The 21,245-nt window shown below is 43.1% G+C and overlaps 2 protein-coding genes across 4 annotated transcripts; both read left to right on the top strand.

Moving 5' to 3' along the window:
- The first annotated feature begins 4,941 nt into the window (after nt 1-4,941).
- Nucleotides 4,942-8,081, top strand: LOC133888001 (uncharacterized). Of its 2 annotated transcripts, none has more exons than XM_062328076.1 (5): nt 4,942-5,394; nt 5,770-5,932; nt 6,707-6,757; nt 7,496-7,547; nt 7,785-8,081. In XM_062328076.1, exons 2-5 carry the CDS (start codon nt 5,801-5,803, stop codon nt 7,976-7,978), a joined length of 429 nt encoding a protein of 142 aa, XP_062184060.1. In that variant the 5' UTR covers nt 4,942-5,394; nt 5,770-5,800; the 3' UTR covers nt 7,979-8,081. The 2 variants fall into 2 exon arrangements, with proteins under 2 accessions (XP_062184060.1, XP_062184059.1); XM_062328075.1 differs by having other exon boundaries at nt 4,947-5,394; nt 7,782-8,081.
- A 348-nt stretch (nt 8,082-8,429) lies between these two features.
- Nucleotides 8,430-13,160, top strand: LOC133887995 (probable polyol transporter 4). Of its 2 annotated transcripts, none has more exons than XM_062328068.1 (2): nt 8,430-8,911; nt 11,341-13,160. In XM_062328068.1, the coding sequence occupies exons 1-2, from the start codon at nt 8,704-8,706 to the stop codon at nt 12,741-12,743; spliced, it is 1,611 nt and encodes a 536-aa protein (XP_062184052.1). In that variant the 5' UTR covers nt 8,430-8,703; the 3' UTR covers nt 12,744-13,160. The 2 variants fall into 2 exon arrangements, with proteins under 2 accessions (XP_062184052.1, XP_062184053.1); XM_062328069.1 differs by lacking the exon at nt 8,430-8,911 and adding an exon at nt 10,243-10,833.
- Nucleotides 13,161-21,245: the final 8,085 nt, after the last annotated feature.

The raw sequence follows: 21,245 nt of genomic DNA, 5'->3' as shown, positions 1-21,245 counted from the left end.
ACTGCTACCTCCGTTTTGTAATGTTTGTTCACACTTACCATTACGTACAAACTAAGGAATACTGAAATCGAGTGAAAAATATATAGAGATGATCATGTTACCCTAATCAATACAAGGATGAGAGAAAATAACACACTAACATTCGAGTAAATGTATGCATACATTTAAGAGTATAGCAGGAAAATAAATCATAAAGCATTATTGGTTACCGTAATAGACAAACAATTTGAAACAGATACTCCCGAGGCTATGAACAAATTTTACGAAACGGAAGGAGTAGTGCGGAAACCAATCAAAATCACGCACCACCGAGCACAGAGTTATGTGTCTCGAAGCTGTATCTTTGTAAGGATTGGATTTAGTACGAAGTAAAGTTCCATGAGCATGCCACAATGAACTACCATTTGACCTGTCAAAGTGGAGATGATGAGCCTCCATCGTGAAATGCTTTCCTGGCTTCGTGCGGACTGTCACTTGCACGCCCTCCATCGATGGTACTTGCATGGACCGTGGTCTGGGCGTCCGACGGTCAAACACGAACGCGTTTCCAGGCTTCCAGCGATACGGCCGAGACTGCGATCATGGAGGGAGGGATCTGAGCTCTGAGCCTGTCCGCTGTTGCAGCGCTCCTCGTTTAGTTCCTTCAGCACTCTATTAATTTTTCTTTACAATTTCTGTTATGAAAAGATTTTTAAAGTTATTCTCTTTAGAATATGATTATCTCTTTTTCTTTTACAATTTTTTTTAAAAAAACTGTTAGAGATGGGAGAAAATAAATATAATGAGAATAAAAAGAAGAAAATGAATAGAATATAGTTATAGAAGTTCTGAGATCTCATCTGCCGCGAAACTCGAGTTGAGCTCGCGCGGCCGAACGCCGGAGTGCCAGATGCAGGCATGACACCATGGATCATGGCTGCACGATGTTCGATGGCCAAAAGGGCAGTTGGAGACCGTTCCAGGAAAGCATAGTGCGACAGGGACAAACAGATGGGAGCGAGGCTTGCGCATGGCGCATGATGATGTTTGGGGGCATGAAATTCGTTTGTCAGTAAGGGCAAAGAAATGCCCTTGCCAGTGGAGTTGTCCCTGGGTACAGTTGGTAGTCAATAGCAAGGGCAAGGAACAAGTTTAGACAGAACAAGATATGTATCCTTTCCCTCATCAATGCAAGGCAAAGTTGGAACAACAAAGCCAAGCATGCTCTTTGTAATTTACTTCTGCCTCATTTTTAGGAAATTGCGAAATCCCACTAGAACAGCAGAAGCCACGCTAAGTTTGTCCTCCTTTACTTCTCCTCCATATACCATTTTCAGCATATAGCTAACTTTTTGTTTAGCACATAGCTAACTGGAATTACAAAATATATTATGTAACAACTCATTTTTCCTGACTGTTTAGCACATAGCTAACTGGAATTACAAAATATATCGTTTAGTGGAGGCCTGAGCGACAGAGAACTCTGAGCCAGTTACGAGGTAACTCTTTTTTTTACTACTCGTTGATTGCTGCATTGGTCGACCAGTGGAGACTTGAGATCCACACTTTTCACCTCCCATGCGGTGAGATGGCTCCGACGTTGCGGGACGTAGCTCACCTATTAGGCTTACCTTGTACCAGAGTCGCCGTTGGAGTCGTCAACGTGGATGTAGACTGAATGAACATTATGCTCGCACAATTCGCCCCAATTCAACGAACGGACGATGCACACACCTACATGCCCGAGTTCTTGTCGAATCTGTGAGGGCTCACAAAGAAGTGGATCCTCTAGTTACAAGTACCTTACAATTTATCTTCCTATTTACTTTACAATTTTCAAGATATTTTACTTATCATGATTTGTATTACTTCAAGCCTGCATACATCCACTCGGAAGTCGGTGTGTACTCGATTACGAGGCACTTGGAGGCCTACCTGCTTTGGTTATTCGCCTAGGTTATATTCACCACTAACTAAAATCAAATACATAATTCATAGCATACTTAATATCATTTTTAGTCTATCTAACATGGTTGACTAACTGGTATACACATAAAGTCCAACCGGGTGACAATCTATGGGCAAATCGCTTGATGCCATACGTCTTGGCATGGGCCCATGCCCTTGAGGACATCGTTGAGGAGCCTTGTAACATCCTGAGTTTTAGTATTTTTGAAATTTGCAAAATTCACTTCAATTAATTTTTTTTCTAATTAGTTATACCAAGATAAAATCAAGGAAATATATATTTGATGTATATATACTCGTATGTATATATTCAAATATATTATTTCAGCTAAGTATTTCACAGAGCACCAAATTAATTTTTAAATTAATCCTTGCAATAAATTAATTATATGCATTTTGGTTTATTGCTTTTATGGTTCTTCGAGTGGAGATTTGAATTTCAATATCTCTCAAATTCAAATCTATTTTCTAAGTTTCACTTCAGCTATAGTCCAAATTGAATTCAATTCTTTTGAAGTCAAACCTCTCTCAAATTCAAATCTTTTGAATCCAACTTCTCTCCCAAAGACAGAGCTTCGAATCCAACTTATAATTCAAATACTCTTATTTGAATTTATGCCAAATACAAATTCAGATCCAAATTCAAATACTCCTATTTGAATTTAATCTTAGATATCTCGAATCCTAGCTCTTTCAAATCTTCATCGATTATGTATTCGAATGCAATTCGAATCATTCGAGTTATAATCCGATTCTTCCAATTCAATCACTTCGCACACTCATTTCAGTTGATTCAAATCTTGGATCACATTCTAATCTCATATTCAAGTCCTCGTTTCAAAATCAATTCAAATTCAATTTCAATTTGCTCCTATCCCAATCTAATTCGATTCGAATTATTCATTGAAACACCATACACCTCATTTCAATTCAAATACATTCAAATTGAATCATCATTCTTCGATTTCAAATTCGAATACTTTTCAGTTTTATCTTTTTGCAAATTCGTTTCAACACAATCCATTTCAAAGTCAAGTCATTCATCGAATCATCATACAATCTAATTCAAATTCGAATACCTTTATTTGAATTATCACACATTCTATTTACAATTCAAATACATCAAATTAGTTTGTCACACAAATATCTCACTCTCAATTCACTGTTTTCTATCATCTCTCTGTCCCCTCTCTTTGATCTTTTCTCAGAGCAGCAGCTCTCCTCTTTCTCCTCTCTTTCTCTCTCCCGCTAATATTTCACCTCAGAGCAACAAGCAAACTAGCCTTTCCCTTCCTCTTCTCCTCTCTTGCTTAACCTGCAAGACTCCCCTAACCACAAGCATGAACACATGCATACATCACATACACACACAAGCAGCACGATGAGCACCACTGCCTCCCCTCTCTGCCCCTTCGCATTGTCCTGGCCACCAATGAGTTCTACTCCTCCTCGCCCACGTCACCGTTCCCGCTAGTACGCAACCCCGACCAGCAGCTCGCTCGACCACGAGCGTACAACACCGAGCCGATCCCCTCCACACCGCTGCCTACTCATCGTCGTCGTGCTCTGCCACCTCTAGGCCACCGCATCTCCCGACGTTTCCCACCCACAAGTGCCTCCACTTGGTCGTGCGCCGCCACAGCGTCAGGTCGTCGCCTGCAGTTGCACCGTCCCGACCACACCGCTCCCCAGCGCCGACAACCATGGTGAGCCTTCCGTCTTCCTCTCTGACGCCTCCCTCTGCATTGCATGCATCATGCCGCATAGTGCGTGTCACGCCACATCACACCGACAACCCGCGTTGTTCTGCGCGCACATCTCCTGTATGAGGAGCACATCAAGGTACGTTCATCGTTATTACATGTCCCAGTTAATTATTATGTTGCATTTCTAAGATACAATTATATTTCCGTATATTCTTTTTTATACCATGTATTGCCTCATGATGAAGAGTTGCTGAACAAACCTATCGAGAACTTTTTTTCCTACATCTACTATTCGGTAACGGCTTTCTACCTAGACATAACTGGAGAGCAGAGGTGGTCATTCGAGACCTTTACGCCGTTGTGAAAGAGGCGGTGGTTTGAGCCACCGTGAAAGAGGTGGTCGTTTGACAACAAGCACAAGAGGACATGCTTCTATCACTTCCATCACAACCGAAGGGGTTGGTTTTGACGATAATGACTTCGTTCTTACTCCTCAGAGAACTCCACGCCGCTGCGAATTCTCTGATAACAGGGTATATGACTGGGATCCTAACTTTGATTATTTTTCATATATACCGGCACCACATAGACCAAAATTCTCATAATATGATTAACATTGGATAAAACGAGAGATAAGGCACATACAACTTTAATGGTCATTTCGTCTGTAATATTTATGCTACTAAATATTGTACTTATTGAATTCAAGGTGGTTATATTATTTTTAATCTATTACCTAAGTTGTGTAGGTATTTTAGATATAGCATATGCTATTAGTAAAATTCAAATTTTATGTACTCATCTCATCTACAGATTCTATCGAATATTCAATGTGAATTTTTTTATTTTATTTACATGTATTTATTCTATCTTCACTTTAATATTTTTGAGATTTTTTTTTATCTTATATAACTTCTTTGATTTTTATTATTTTTATAATGAAAATAGGCTAACTGCTCTCTGGGAGGGCGACAAGAGATCTTAGGGGAGGAGGGCGATAGGGGGGCTGGCACGGACGCTAACCGCCTTCTCATAGAACGGTAAGGAGAGTGCGAGGCTTAACCGCCCTCTAAGATAGCGATAAGAGATATTCGTGCTATCATGTCATGCTAACCGTCCTCTAAAAGAGTTGGAGTCCTCTCAGAGAGCGATATACATCTATTTAAAAAATCTTTTTACCAGAGATCTATTTATTTAAATATTAATATTAGAAAATATAAAAATAAAAAACTGGCCAACATAAGTGTTCCACGACCAGATCCCCGCGCGGATTGGCGGGCCGCGGCCTTCCAGTCCAGCTATTGTAGTCGAGTTACGTAGATACGATCCACCTCGCCGTTCCCGGGCTCCCGGCGACGCGCAAGGCTGGCTGTTTCCTAGCGCAGCCCACCTTCTCAGCCGCCGCCCCCAAACGTTGTGCGGCTTGTGCCGGACCAACCGCCCAGCCCTAGTTCTCGGCGGCCGGCGAACCAGTTGCAACCACGCCGTCCGCACCAGCCGCAGCACACGCGCGCATACCGGTCGCCGGAGTCCGTACGCACAGGCACTTCTCTCCTTGTTCTCGAAACCTAGACGCCTCGCTTCGTGCTCCTCGCTACCGGCCGCCGCTGCAGCAAGGAGAGGCCCACCGGCCTCACTCCCGCCTCCTGGTCTAGGTGCAGCAGTCTACTTGCCTGCTGCCGCTCCTCGACAGTCATCGCTCCTGTGTGCTGTTGTCTTCCGAGGCCCGAGGCATTAGCAGGTTTGCACATTGCTATTCTATTCTGTTCAAGTTTATAAGATACCCGAGATTGTGAAGTTTCTATTGTATGGGAACTCCGAAATTTGGTATGGTACATTAATTCCTTGATTGCAATTTAGCCCTTGTTTGATTCATTTTGGTTGCAAATTATCTATAGCTTTAATCTGTCATAAATTAGTTCTGGGTTTAAGAACGTCCAAGACTGCATACTGATTTAACAACAAATTAGCTTTAGAGCAATGATATTTTCAGAAGATTGCATTCTGATTTAAGAACGTCGATGGTTAATACTGAATTGCTAAACGCTAATACTGATAGTAGATCGCTAGAACGACTACAACTGCTCTCTGTACTTAAGTCTTGTATATAACATAGGTCGCCTCTCTTGTTGGTCGTCCAATTGGAGATGTCGGAAATACATGAGAAAGATAAGGAAATTGGCAAAGAGGAAGATGAGGAAGAGGAAGAGTATGTCTTGCTAGAGTTGGATGATTGTCTTTATTCAGACATATCACCAGGTGCTCCATTTGTACTCTCCGTAAGTTAGTTCTTCTTTGAACCTACAGTTAATGGCATTTTTGGAGTGTAGGAAACTTGTCGTTTTATCATTTTTATATAAAAGTAGATGGATCTGTTTTGATTGCAATAGCAAGGTGCAGTGATTCTAAAATTTCAAACAGCATTTTTACTACTTATACTGGCAATATTATCTAAAAAACCTGCTTGAGATTTGCTTAGAGTCGAAATTAAAGTCTGAAAATACTTAGGCGCCCTGAAGTGTCAATCCTACTTTCTTCTTTGGCATGTAGCTGGAGTAGTTGGCTATGTGCTGATTATCTAAGGGAGCTCTTCCCACTTGCCATTAGCTTGTGCTTTTGGGATTACATGAAAGACCAAGAAGATAAGTGCATTTTTTTCCTATTTTGAGAAACCTTACTTAGCATCTGGTCAGATCTTTTTGTTTACTGTTGCTATTTGCGATTTATACCATTTTAAGTTGCTGAATCATATTTTGCGTATGCACTATCGGCTGTCTATGGTACCTCTAGGGAGAAAATCTGGGTACTATCTCTTTAGAAAATGGTTATTTGGCAGCACATCTGCATATTTCTGCCTTATAGCTGTTTGATGCACATGGACTTAAAATCTATGGATGTGCACAAGTCAAGGCAATTTTCCACAGATATTCTGTGCTTTGGATGTGCATACTTAGTTCTTTGGTCCCTGATATCTTGGCTCGTATCTATCTCTGGAATTTTTGTTCATCGCCTTTACTTTAGAATACTAAGTTATGTGTAATCATGTTTTTCAGGGTTTGGATACACTGACTCCAACCATGACAATAGGTGATGGTCTGAAGATGGTGAGTGTGGTGCAAGATATATTCTGCTTTTGAAGATGTACTTGCTACTTGATGCTTTTTTGTTGTCTGTACCATTCCTTTGGGCTGTAGATATAGTGCAAGAGCTGCATAAAGTGCTACTAAGTTATTTGCATGTTCATAAACATACAGCTAATTTATCATGTTTCAAACATACAGCTACCTTTATTTTTTACTATTACTAGTACCTTTATTATCATTATTATTTCCTCATCATCTTTTTAATTGGATCTTGTGGGTTTCGTCTCTAGCCTACCCCAACTTGCTTGGGACAATGGCTTTGTTGTTGTTGTTGTTGTTGTTTACATACCTCTAGTCTGATTCTATTGCCAGTCTACCAGAGCCCCAAATCAATAACTTGTTCGAGTTCAAGTGTTGGAGACTGAGTATGGAGTATTATTCATTGAGACAAATTTCATAATCATTACTTGTATCTTTTGAAAATTTTAATAGGACAAGATGGAAACAAGATCTATTCGAAATCCATAAGTTCTTTATACTACTTCAGTACCAAACATGCATTTACTGCTGATCAGCTGATTTCTTTGCTGATGACGGCAACTTATCCCATTAGGCTGCATTGGTTTTCTTCTCCTTGTGCTAACGATTGACTTCTTTACCAAACAAAAAAAGCTTGAAGATTTCCAATTCGTACATTTGGGCTTCAGGCCCTAACCTATTTCCTGATTGTGCTAGTGCTAATGCCTTGTTTAATAACAGGCTGGAGAATACGAAGAAACTGTTGGCACATGTTATCTATTCTCTGAAAGTGGTAAGTAACATTGAGACTGCATGCACACCTATTCTCTCTTGAATCCCTTTATAAGGGTATCATTGACCCAGTGAATATAATTTTCATGTGCATGTATTGACTTTGTCAGTCACGCTATAATCAATGTCATTGCATGCAGTTCTTTGGGAACCTCGTTTGCGCAGAGTCTGAAAAACTCTTTTGTTTGACCTAATGCAGTCCTTTAAGACACTCTTTTCCCCCTTTTCTTATCAGAAGCTCAACCGAAACCTACTAGTGACGAGATGACACCTTCTGAGGAAAACAAGGACAAATCAGTCAGCAGCAGCAAGGAAGCTCAATCGAAGGAGGTGAAGCATCTTGCAAGCGTTCAAAAGATCCTCAAATTTCGGCCAACCAATGTAGATCCTCAGCAGCATAGAGCATACCTGCACAAGGACAAGGAAATCTGAAACAAAACTTGTAGCTCCTTTTTTCTTCTTTGATGCCTACAATGTACAGTAAGGTAATCCATTGATCTTCCAGACAGGATTATATATATACTTGTTGAGTCCATCTACTTGCAGCCTCTTGCTTGGCATATTTGCACTACTATATCGTTCTGGTGATCCTTATTGTTTCTCTCTAAGCATTGCCATCGGCTTTCTGAAGCTATGCATTATGGCGAACTAATCTCAAGGTCTTGAAATTCACCCAAGACTGCCACAGTGAGGTTTATTAAGGTCCTGGAAGTTCTAGATTCGATAATGACATCCAGTACGCCAGTACTTTTATACGATGGCCGTCTGATACTGTTGTGCCACTACCTAATAGTCTAAACCGTACTCGTCAGGCACAACTGAACAGACCTGGACTTCTGAAGTCTAAACATCGAGACCGGGTATCTGATCGTAATTGGCCAGTCGCAGCCGTGCCACTTGTGCAATATAGAAAAATCGAGTCATTGCCGTGAACGTGGAGGAGACTCTAAAATAAGCTCAAAAGGTCCTTGATTCCCATTTCTTTTGAAGACTCTAAAAGCCAGGCGTGCAATTCTGCTCCCGCGCTAGATCTGAGGAGCAGGAGAGGGGATGCAGTTTTGCAGCTCGATTTCCATCGGATTCCAATTCTTCCTCTTAACAGTAACAACTGGTAGTTCTGAGGAGGCTAAACACAAGCGTAGCGTTAGGTAGCAGAGATGACGGAGTCGGCGAAGATGAGGTTGGCGATGGCGACGAAGAGCGAGTACAAGAGGATGGAGCCGGAGGAGGAGGAGGAGGAGGAGCTGGACGAGGCGGAGTGGGCGCACAGGGCCGAGGCGCAGAGCCTCCGGCGCAGGAGGGGCGAGAGATACGTCTTCACCTGCGCGCTCTTCGCGTCGCTCAACGCCATCCTCCTCGGCTACGGTCAGTCCTCTCCCTAGTAGCTCCTGCAGGCTCCGCTTCTGCCCCGACAAAAAGGAATTTCTTTTTATTTTCATGGGAGGAACCAAATGCAATTTTTCGATGATGGGATTGAATGAACAGATGATACTTGCGATCGTTTCTGACCAAGAGAGCAGATGATAGGAACCAAATGCAATCTACGCTACTGGAGATGCTCTGAGGGATGTTTGTGCTAGTACAGAGCCTCGTTGCTTTACTCGCTGCAAAAACATTCATTGAAAAGAAACCGTCTGTTTTGGTGCGATGATTAGTGGGCTCTAGTCGATTTGGACATACGAAGATTGTCGTTGCTTAAGCATACCAAGAGTATTGTCTTCGTGTTCCTGCCTACAAGAATTTTCTGTTAAGGACATACAGCTGACGAGTTCCTGTTCGGCAAATTCAGTTAGGTGAGGCGAAGTTTCTGACAAGAATGCCGCAGGGAATATAATCGGGGACATTTGTTAGAGCAGGGGACTTCCTGATTTTTTCGTTCCAAACCACCATGTCTTTGCTTAGACTTGTAGGAGAGCGACACCTCGGAAAGAGACAGCTGAGAAGGTATAATAGTAGAAGTTCTATTAAGAACAAAGCACTTCCTAAGTTAACCCTGTTGTCGATCACACCAGCTTTTCACCCGGCAATATTGCCCTGCCACCCGGCAGATTTAGGCCGCTAAGCCATCTTATTTCCCAGGAACTAAACATATCACCAGCCTAATCGGTCCTGTGAATCTATTACGTCAAGATTTAGAGCGATTATGAAGGATCAAGTTACTGTAAGTATTGTTTATATAATCCACAAATATATATATATATATATATATATATATATATATATATATATATATATATATATATGTGTGTGTGTGTGTGTGTGTGTGTGTGTGTGTATGTGCGCATATATAAGGATATATATACATATGTATATATGTATATGTACATATATGTACACGTACACAATAGCTGCAGTAGTTTTGTGTGTGCAAAATTCTAGAAAAATAATGAAAGGAATAATAGTTGCATTGATAAATCGGCTAAAATAATTTAAAATGCATAGAAAAGTATCTAAAACTTAAAAAAATGAACACATTTAGTTAGGTTCGTATTACTAAAGTTTTACGTATTAAAATTATGTGCATGCATAAAAGTAATACTGTTTTCTTCATAATTAAATAAATATGTTAAATATTAATAAATTCGTAAATAAATATTACTATATCTAAAATTAGTGAACTCAGTTTTTTATTCTTTTTTTATCATAATCTATGCAGCAAAAAGTAGTCACAGCCTATTACTCTCATTGGTCCCGATGGAACAGTCGCACTCCTGCCGGAAGGACGGGAGGGAGGTCGTAACACGACATCTCGTTCAAGTCCAGCTCCCAAACATTTTCCATGTCAAAACCGTGTACGTAAACCAGACAAACTACCAAAATTGCTAAGGCTTACCCTCAGCTAAAACTTTAATTTGAGTACTGCAAGTACACAACAGATTACAAGAAAGGATTGTTTTGGAAATAATTTGTAGTTATAAGGGTTAATTCGATAGGTAATGGAAATCCTCGCACCTACTAAAAGAACGCGCATCGACATCTCCCACCTTCCTCGCGCCCCGTTGGATTTGGGCGCCATTGATACCACCCCCAAATCCGATACCAATCCGTTGGTCCCAAGAGCAGCATCGCCGGACAGCCGCTAGCGCGGAGCGAGGCGATGGCGGCCGCGGCGGCTAATGGCAGGAACAAGTACGCGGTTCTTGATCGGAGCGACGAGCCGGAGCTGGACGCGGGGTCGGAGGGGCGGAGGAAGCCGTCCGCGTCCGAGAGCGAGAGGAGGAGGATTGAGCGGTTCGTGTACACCAGCGCCATCTTCGCCTCTCTCAACGCAATCCTCCTCGGCTACGGTGAGTTCTTGCAGTGACGCTGTGCGCCACGGGGATCCGAGTTTACGGGTAAAAATGGTGTCTTTTTTAACTACTCCCTCCGGTCGGAAAAGCTTGACGTTTCCGGCCGGATGGGCAGTGCACTTTGTGTTGCAGTGGTTTGTCGGAACGTCGATTAAATTTTACTTGAGGTAGTAATATTTTTGCACCCCGTGAATGGAATCACAGCGTGCCTTCACGAGAATATCCTGATTTTGTGCTGGACGCTACTAGCAACAGAAAGGCATTTTTGGAGATTGCACGAACCAACTTTCACATGACCTGAGTTTAGATCCTCTTAGTTTGTAGTTTTCACGATGTTTTGCGAGTAGGATCGTGGTATCTCTTTGTTCTAATTGTGCAAATCAGCATTTGGAACTACGCTAATCGAGTGTTTCATGGCTGCTGACAATCAAGCACCTCAGAGATGAATTCCCCTTGTTATGTAGTAACATTTCTCTAATCCAAGATTCACGTTTCTGTCTGTAGATGTCGGTGTTATGAGTGGCGCGATCATCTATATTCAGAAAGATCTCCACATAACCGAGTTTCAGGAAGAAATCCTAGTAGGTTGTCTGAGCGTGGTCTCACTCTTGGGAAGTCTATCAGGGGGACGAACATCTGATGCAGTTGGCAGGAAATGGACGATGGGCCTTGGTGCAATTATATTCCAGACAGGCGCAGCCATCATGACGTTTGCTCCATCATTCACCGTGCTTATGATCGGGAGGCTTCTCGCTGGAGTGGGCATTGGTTTTGGTGCCATGGTATCTGCAGTATATATTGCTGAGATCTCCCCCGCGGCTGCCCGGGGGACTCTCACATCCCTTCCTGAGATATGCATCAATCTTGGGATCCTCCTCGGCTATGTTTCCAATTATGCTTTCTCAGGACTTTCAGAGCACATTAGTTGGAGGATTATGCTTGGTGTTGGTATCCTCCCCTCTGTTTTCATTGGCTTTGCACTTTTCGTCATCCCAGAGTCCCCTAGGTGGTTGATGATGGAGAAGAGAGTTCCGGAAGCCAGGGCAGTGTTGCTGCAGATAAGTGAGTCTGAAGCTGAAGTTGAAGAACGGTTGGCTGAGATCGAGGAAGCCGCAGGTCTTATGAAATCGATGAAATCTGAGGAGAAGGCGGTGTGGAGGGAGCTATTGAACCCTTCTCCCGCTGTCCGTCGGATGCTTTATGCTGGCTGTGGTATTCAAATGTTCCAACAGATTACTGGAATTGATGCTACTGTCTATTACAGCCCAACAATTTTCAGAGATGCTGGGATCAAGTCTGATCAGGAACTTCTTGCAGCGACGGTCGCCGTGGGTTTCACTAAGACTGTGTTCATCTTGGTTGCGATTTTCCTCATTGATAAAGTTGGACGCAAGCCACTTCTTTATGTCAGCACCATTGGCATGACTATCTGCTTATTTCTCCTGGGTATCGCACTTACGTTGCAAAAGCATGCCTTGGGACTTATGTCTCCACGTGTTGGGATTGACCTAGCGATTTTTGCTGTTTGTGGCAATGTGGCATTCTTTTCAATCGGCATGGGACCAATATGTTGGGTCTTGTCTTCAGAGATATTTCCTTTGAGATTACGAGCTCAAGCATCAGCACTTGGTCAAGTCGGTGGTAGAGTGAGCAGTGGTTTGGTTTCCATGTCATTCCTTTCTATGGCCCGCATCATATCAGTGGCAGGAATGTTCTTCGTGTTTGCTGCAATCTCGACTACCTCTGTACTGTTTGTGTACTTCTGCGTGCCAGAAACTAAAGGGAAAACTCTGGAGCAGATTGAAATAATGTTTGAAAGTGGGAAAGAATGGAGAGGAGGTGAAATAGAGCTTGAGGATACACAGCATTTAATAAAGGATGAAGAGAAGTCTGTATCTCTTGGTTGATATTCATGGCAACAATAAACTTCGTATAACTCATGCTTCAATGATAAGCCACCATTATCCTGCTCTCGTCACATGCGAGATTCTGAAATTCAGCTTCAGAAATGATCAAACTGCCTTGAACCACGACCAGTTTTGAGAACACAGAAGGGCTTTTAGTAGGCTTAGGTGCAACATAGCTGATTTTTTATGTTGGTAGTTTAAAGGTCTCATTATACTGTTATATCCTAAATGATCTACATGGAAGAAGATGTTCTGAAGGATGTGAGTAACGTTGTATCTGGTGGCATCTTCCACAAAAAGAATATACTTCCATTTTTCCGAAAGAGTGTTATCATGTTGTTTGCTCTTACTTTCGGATCGTTTCAGGGAACTGTATGCATTGTATGTGATACTCTAACCCAACTGTTTCATTAGTCCTCCGTGGCTGTTGTGGCTTAGTTGGTCTAGTTCTTAACATTCAAACCCATATCATGACAAGGATACACCTTCAGATTTAAATGCTGTTGTAGATATCGGCATTGGATAAAAGTTACAGTCAGGTAAACATTTTGCTCTTGTCAAATGTTCAGGTCTTTCAATTGTCATACCATTTCCTCACAATTTTGCATTCACTGTGAAAGCAGGCAGTTGAAAGTGAAATTGATCCCACATTCCCATCTTTTATGTCGCGAGATTTTAAACAGAACACCTACAGACTAACTAAATTGCACTAAAAAAGCTTGTTGATTAAGAGTCATACTTCCATATACACTTACAAGTCCAAAACCTCTGTAATCTGTACTATATTATCCCTTACCTGCAGGTAAGATGTACACTGCTCCACCCGAAATGCCAATATCTCAATTCATCTATCTGCATTCAGCTGCAAATTATCAGACCACCCTGCAAGTTTGCAGCTACTCTTGCTTCACGGACCTGGAAGAATTGCAGAACAGGCAACTGCCTGAAATCAACCTCCCAATCACACTGCCCTCCGCCACCTCCATCATCCTGCTCACCCTGTTCCACAGATGGATACCAAGGCTCTCACCTTTGATGTTTTCTACAGTGGCATTCACCCGCATCTCATCTTCCCTGTTCTTGGGCGCACGGAACAGCTCGCCAATCCTTTTCCAGTTCACGGGGTAGAACGCATGCGGCGGCAGCACCGTCACGTCGAACCGGGGCCTCCGGCGCAGCCTCTCCGCCAGTGCCCCCACCGTCACGTTGCTCGAGGACGACGACGTCCGCGTCGAGGTAGACGCCGCCGTACTTGTAGAGCAGCGCGAGGCGGGGGAGGTTGGAGAGGTTCTGCCCGAGCGAGACGGTGCCGGGGGCCGGGGCTGACGTCTCCACGCTGCACCTTGCCTAGCCACGCCTCGGCGGGCGTGCCGTCCAGGAGGTAGGAGAAGTCCGGCGAAGCGGTGGCAACGCGGAAACCACGTTCTAGGAACGGCCTGAGCCTTGTCGTCGCCGCCCGGTGAGTCCATGTTCGGTGTCCGATACGATCCGGAGGCAGACGCCGCGGTGCCACTTGAAGAGGCTCTCCACGACTACGAGCTCCCGGCGCCGAACCGCGCGAGAGGGGAGCAAGAGCAACGTCATGAAGAAGCGGTGCGTGCACGGCGAAGAGCTCGGCCGCTCTGCGAACCCCTGCATCGGCCTGCAGCCACACTTACTGAACAAAATCATCGTTTGAGCAGAGATGCATAAACCCAATGGATCCAGAGAGTTATCAAAGGTTAGCTGGGAGGCTTATGTGACACTGTTTAGCATAGTTTCAACTACGAGACTCATTATGATTTTGAGTTTATAGGATAAAATAAAATAGTTTAAATATTTATTTTTAGTTTAAAATAAAAACAAGATGTCTCAATTAAAATTCCTTAATCTATCATTATTTTAGCTCTAAAAATTTCTAAGATAAAGATGATCAATTTTTTAATTTTTTTTTAAAACTAGAGCTCTACTAAATATATCCTATATCTCTCTCATACTCGGCTTGACATTGCCGTTACAGTAAGCGTGATGAGTCAATTAATATATGATCCTAGATCATCTCATATGGAGGTTGTGTATCGGACATTGTGATTTGTTAAAGGGTGTCCAAGCAAAGTACTTTTATATACTCACTAAAGAGACTTGTAAGTTGAATGTTATACCGATATTGATGGGTTGTTTCTTTGGAGGATAGACGTTCAACTTCTAGATACTGTACTTCTGTTGGAGGTAACTTGGTTTCATGACGAAGTGAAAAGCAAAGTGTTGTGGCACGGTCTATTGCTAAAGCAGAGCTTTATTCTATGGCCCATGGTGTATGTGAATTGTTATGGTTGCAAATTCTTGTTTAAGAATAAACCAGTAATGTTATATTGTGATAACCAAGCGGCTAATGATATAGCTAGAGCTGGCTAAATGGGTGGTCCGGCACGACATAGCCTGGGCCCGGTAATGGCACGGCTCGGCCTGTTAGCCAAGCGTGGCGTGATGTGTTAGCCCGCGTGTAGAGCATTCAGCCAAGCACGATCCATCTAAGCTCGGGCTAGGTCGACTGACCCATGGCCTAGTAGGCACGATGGGCCATTTTTGGCCTGTTAAGCATGATGGGCCGTTTTTTTCTGTTAAGCACGCTTAGCCTGTTAGTACATGAAAAAATAAAATAAAAATCACAAAAAACTCAAGAAAATTCAGAAAAATTCAAGAAAAATTATGAAAAACATTGAAAAGCATAGAAACAATCACATATAATGTAATTAAATAATGTGCTTTATTAATATTTTGGTTGCCTCATCAAAACCCTAGGTAAAAACTCAATACGTAGACTAGCCCAAGCACGCCCAGCCTATCGTGTTGTGCTGGCCCGACACGATTATAAATGGGTCATGATGTGTTTAGTTCGTGTCTACAGTACCGGACCGCATGCCGGCCCATTAACCGGTGTCGGTCCCTTCACAAAGATAGCCCATTCTATTTTGTAATTATAAAATATATTAGGGACTAAAATGTAAAAGGTAGGGAAATTGAAAGGAAGTAGCCGAGGAAGGATCGAGAGAATTGATCCAGTGTTTCCCCATTCTCTGTGCTGTGGCTGCTCCTCTCTCAACCCTAAATCATCAAAATACATTTAAATCCATCGATTAATCTTCAAAATGTAGCACGATATATTAGATTATTTTGATGTAACTGACATGAAGCTCCAGGGTGCTGCGTCCTCGTTCCTTTTGTAGCAGAAAAGAAACATCTTTTCCATGTAAAGATAGAGTTTCTGCAAGAGTTCTAAAGACCCAGGTTTTATACAAAATAAACATCAGACAAATTTAGAGCATCTCCAGTAATGCCTCTATTTGAAGCCCCATAGCTAAATTTAGAGAATTTAGATAAAAAATACTTACTCCAGCAGATGCCCTGTCTCATCTCTTATCTTTACGAGTTATCTAAACTCAGTTCCATATCACCCAAATGTAGGGGACCGAAGGTCCGAAGCCATCCTCTATCCGTCCCCCTGCCGTAAACCCCTCTCCTGTTCTCTCGTCTCCTATGCGCCCCTCACGTGTGCGGCAGGACCCAGGAGCAGGCGGCTAGCGCTGCCCCAGGAGCAGGTGGGCAACGCTGCCCCACGAGCAGGCGGCTGGCACCGCGGCCCCAGGAGCCTCTAGCCGATGTGAGCAGGAGCAGTGGGCCAACACATCCAAAAGATGTCTCCCAATGCCACCGCGCCGACGAGCAGAGGGCCGGCGCGACGAGGAGTAGCCACCTGGCGCTGTTGTGCCAACGAGCAGAGGGCCACCACAACGACGAGCTGAGGCAGCACGTGGAGCTCGGCGAACCAGGTGACGTCGCGAGTGGTGGGCCATGGGAACGGGGTACAATAACCGGCTGGCGGTACGCATTGGCGGTGAATGCCTTGTCCGTGGCTGTCGTGTGGTGCACGAAGAAGTCGAGGGGGTAGGAATGGGAGCGGGAACAGGCGGATGAGGTCTTCTTCTTCAGGGGTGCAGTGGTTGTGCAAGAGACGACGGTGGAGGTGGAGGCAGAAGGGGACTGGGAGGGGGATGCGAAGCCATTATGGTGCAAACACCGAGGAGGTAGGAGACGCAACAGAGGAGGGAGACGGTGACAAATGGCAGAAGGTGGAGTGTCGGGTGGCGGTGGGAGGGGGGGGGGAGGGGGGATGTGCAGCTTGGTGGCCGTTGTGTTAGAGATTGAGATATAGGGAATGAGTTTTAGGGATCTACTGGAGAGTGTGGAGATATACGGAAGGAATTTTTTAAGGGCAACCCTATACGAGGGATATAGGGGATATGTTTTAAAAATACTGCTGGAGATGTTCTTAGAACATATGCTAGTATCCTACCATAAACTGAATAGTAATGAATCAGATCCAAGACACAACAGTCACCTCAACATTATGTTTGTTGTTTCTGCTGATAATCGTAGGATCATTTAATGTGTTCTCTTATGGCTGAAGCATTTTACATACACGCAAATCTACAGTGCATTAGTGAGTAAGCTTTTTTTTGCTTTTGGAGCAGGTCGTGTGAAAAAAGAGGGTAGCGGGTCATTTGTCGGGAAACAAGTTGCAATTTTTTGGCCGCCGGAGGAGGATCATCAGCATGTGTTCGTCTTCTCTGAAAATGAACAAAAACGGCAGCCATCATTTTCAGTGTTTTGTCGGATCATCCGATTTATTCGATGAATTTTTCCTGTTCTCTTGTCATTTCCACTCCACATTGGATGAGTAACTGAACTGCGGAAAGAACAAAAATGCAGCTTGAAGAGGCATGGATTGGAGGTCCGGATGCCAAAGTTTCAATGTAATGGGGAAATGATTGGATTTGTTTGGTAATGTAGCGAAGCAATGCAGGCAGTAACGCTCATTCTAGGTCACCAAATGTCTGGACGGATAGTTGGGCTGAGCTGGTTGCACGTGAAGTGTGCGGAAATGTACTTCCGCGTGCCCATATATGTAGAAGGGTATGTGAAACTTTTGCGCTTTGGTGGTGTGTCGCTTGCAACAGACAGCATAACTATGCATCCATCGACATATTTCATGGTGGATTTACTATGTTTCAATCGATTAAAATCAGAGCTTTATTTCATTCGACGTGTTATACATTCGATCATCTAATCGTGCGTCTGTCTTTTAATCTGTACTTAAACATGGATTTTTGTCTGATATACACAAAAAATTGTATATGTCTCTATTATAGAAAGATATTGTTCACTTGTGAATTAATATTTTTATCAGTCATCAGATCTTCATCCAACGATTGCTGTTATCAAGTGAAACATGCTTTTATTTTCATTGTGACGCCCGCTCCTTCCGCAAACCGCCGAAGCCCAACCGGGCGCCACCTCTCCTCTCTTTGTCGTGCTGGGCCCGCACGTCAGCTCCTTCCCCCACCTCTCGCCTCGCTCGCAACCGTCACGCACGTTCTCCGCGCCCACGTCACCCGCTTCCTCCCTCTCTACTTAAGCCACAGCCGAGCTTCTCCCATGCGGTTCCGCACTCCTCCCTCCACTGCACCTGCTCGTCTCCTGAGCCTTTGCGCCGCCGCCGACCTCAGCGCTCCGCCGCCAACTTCCTCCACCGTGTGCGCGCCTCGCTGTGAGTCCGACCGAGCCAAGCAGACCCACGACCTCCCCACGGCGCGGAGACCACGCCTGCACCACCCCTCGCCGCCCCAAGTCCTCTGTCGCTGGCAACCCCGAGAGCCACCGCCGGCCATCTCCCTCCTCATCGAGCTCTCTCTGTCTCCCTCGGTAAAATCACAAAGAGCTCCCTCCTTTTCTCTCTTTTAGCGCTGCTCTAATTCATGTTTAGGATTCTTTGGAGTTAGCCCCTGTTGTATATAGTTAATTCTATTTTCAGTTCTTTTAGTTCAAATACAAGTTAACTCTTCAATTCTTTCCAGCAAATTTCATCTAAATTCAAACACCACTCCAGATATTTATCTCATTCATCATATTTCAGCAGTTCGTACTCTTTCATGTCTGATAATTAATTTTGTTGCATAGCACTATATAATTTCTAGGTATTGTTTTAATAAGTTGGATGCATATCATATGACTGCGATGTGTAAAAGCTCACATACCGTTGCACATCGGATATGAATTCAATATTAAAATAATATTCATAAAATTATATAAGATCTCACATGTCAATATTCTCGGACATCCTTGTACGTCCATCTCCGATGAAACCCTAGTTTCCGTCATCTTCATGTTTAATCCAGTCAACCCAGTTCTCTCTTCATCACAAACCCCAATCCTTTATTCTTTTCCCTTTTGAATTGCAAAATGGTTTTATTTTGTATTTATTTAGTTTTTCCTCTTAATTGCATGTCTTCGCGAGTAGAGTACGACGTGTCTAGAAGAATCGATGTACTGTAAAGTTAAGACTTCGGAATATTCCAGGACCTTATTTACGAAAGGCATTAGTGAGTAAGCTAGCTGAAACCTAGGTAGTGTTTGGTTAGAATCACTCGCTAGGTCTATTAGCACTAATCATTTTCTAATCTTATGTTTAATTATTTTATTTGATCACTTTTAGTATTTTGGTTGTTTGAATGTCTTCTCAAGTATTTATGAATTTTCTTAGACTCCAGCACACTCAAATGGTCAAATGGGGGGGGGGGGGGAGGGTATTTATAGCCCAACACCCATGAATTAGCCGTTGCTCTGATGACTCAAAAAAGATTACGAATACCGGATGATCTGACGTTAATAATAATACAAGTACCGCATCATTTGGCGTGTACAACAATAGAAACTAGCCGTTGAAATCCCACTCAAACTTATTTTGAACACCAGATATTCTGGTGTAAGCTTGAGCTCCATCACCTAACTATACAGCGTATAGACTTGAGCCGACCGAGCCACTTCTGCCTGTTCATTTGTCCGGCGTGTACAATCCTCTAATCACCGAACCATCCGGTATGTACAGTCACACCAGACAAGACATTGCAACATCTCCTGGAAATACTTCGGTGAAGCTTACTTCTCATCGTCGGACCATCCGTCATGTACAACATTTTCACTTTCATCTAGAATACTTTGGTGTGTATAAGACTCTGATTGTCGAACCATACGACGTGTGCTATTCTCTACTAAAAATCTTATTGAAAAATCTCTGACGAAGCCTCTGACGTACACTTCTTGTGAGCACCAGACCATCTGGTGAGTTTAAACCTTTTATCTGAAGATTTGCACAAGTTCTGTAAAATGCTCCGGTGTGCAAATTTGTGAGGATCCACCCAAATTGTATTCAAATTAAGCACCAAGACTATCATTTTATAAGATGAGAGCTAGCCCACACATATCTTCCGATGCGTTGCATGGTAACGCACATCTCATCACAAAGATCGTAACCACTAATGATTAGCCCGAATCCAATTCTGACAGTCCTGATATGTGTGCATTGGTAACTCTGAGAAAAGCTATTACCCACACATACCTTTAACAACATGAATATCACAACAGCAAGATTTACTAGGATTCAAAATATTATAAGTTGATTTATTTAACAAAAAAAAACAAGGTTTCATCGAGCGTAAATATATATACATCGCAGCGAAAAACACAACTAAAGAAATAAAATTGGTGGCGCCATTTGCCCATAAGGCTAACAACTGGGATTAGAGTAGCATAGTTGCTGCTCGCCATCACACCACTCTCGGTGGGAGACAAGTAGCTGGCACTTAACTCCATCTGAAAAGAAAATAAGTAGCGTGAGTACGAAGGTACTCGCGAGACTTAATCCATAATATGTACATATAATAACCTGACTCTAAGGATTATGTATTGTTAAGTAGATTCATATGCAAAAACAATTTTGACACAAAAGTGTGAGCATCTACACTTAATCACATATACTCTTCTATCCTTAAATCCATAACACAAACATATCTATAACAGAACCATCTTATCTCATAAATAACTATCACCAACCATTTCCCAACATACCATACCATCAATCAATATCAGTATTATGACTAGTGCAAATGGACAGAAGCATACTCGTGACCGAGAGCGCGGCAATTTGAATTATTCTTACACCCTGCAGAGGGTACATATTTACCTACACGACTCGAGGACCATTCAGTTTGCGTGACCACACATGCTCACACAAGGGGTACTCGTGTCAACCTTTTTGAAGTAAGCCCCAACTGTTTGAACAAGCGCCTCTAGGTGCGGGGTCATCTAGAAATACTCTCAGAGTAAACTAGATATCTCTACAAGCCTATTATGCACACGATACCTGAGATGTGCAAGCCAAAGGGTCACAACTACGCGAGGTATTTGGCTCATCCTTCCCATAATTAGATATGTGATTTGTATAGAAAGTACTAGAGCTAATTGCAACAACGGTCGGTGCTTAAATGATATAAGCGGTCTATGACATCCGAGTTCTTCTCCCGATCTACCCCTAGCACCGCTCACATCTTGCCTCATTCTCACAACTCATACTTCCTAATACCATAATAATCTTGGTGAACAATAAAATAAGCCCTAAGCTCGCGA

This window comes from Phragmites australis, chromosome 13 (genome assembly GCF_958298935.1).
Source record: "Phragmites australis chromosome 13, lpPhrAust1.1, whole genome shotgun sequence".
Classification (NCBI taxonomy): domain Eukaryota; kingdom Viridiplantae; phylum Streptophyta; class Magnoliopsida; order Poales; family Poaceae; genus Phragmites; species Phragmites australis.
The sequence above is the reverse complement of the archived record's forward strand: the minus strand, read 5'-3'. Positions and strand labels throughout refer to the sequence as shown.

Coding starts and splice junctions, on each gene's coding strand:
- LOC133887995 (XM_062328068.1), top strand. CDS start 8,704: ATGACGGAGTCGGCGAAGATGAGGTTGGCGATGGCGACGAAGAGCGAG. Junction 8,912..11,340: donor CGCCATCCTCCTCGGCTACG/GTCAGTCCTCTC, acceptor TTCTGTCTGTAG/ATGTCGGTGTTATGAGTGGC.
- LOC133888001 (XM_062328075.1), top strand. CDS start 5,801: ATGTCGGAAATACATGAGAAAGATAAGGAAATTGGCAAAGAGGAAGAT. Junction 5,933..6,706: donor GTGCTCCATTTGTACTCTCC/GTAAGTTAGTTC, acceptor CATGTTTTTCAG/GGTTTGGATACACTGACTCC. Junction 6,758..7,495: donor TAGGTGATGGTCTGAAGATG/GTGAGTGTGGTG, acceptor GTTTAATAACAG/GCTGGAGAATACGAAGAAAC.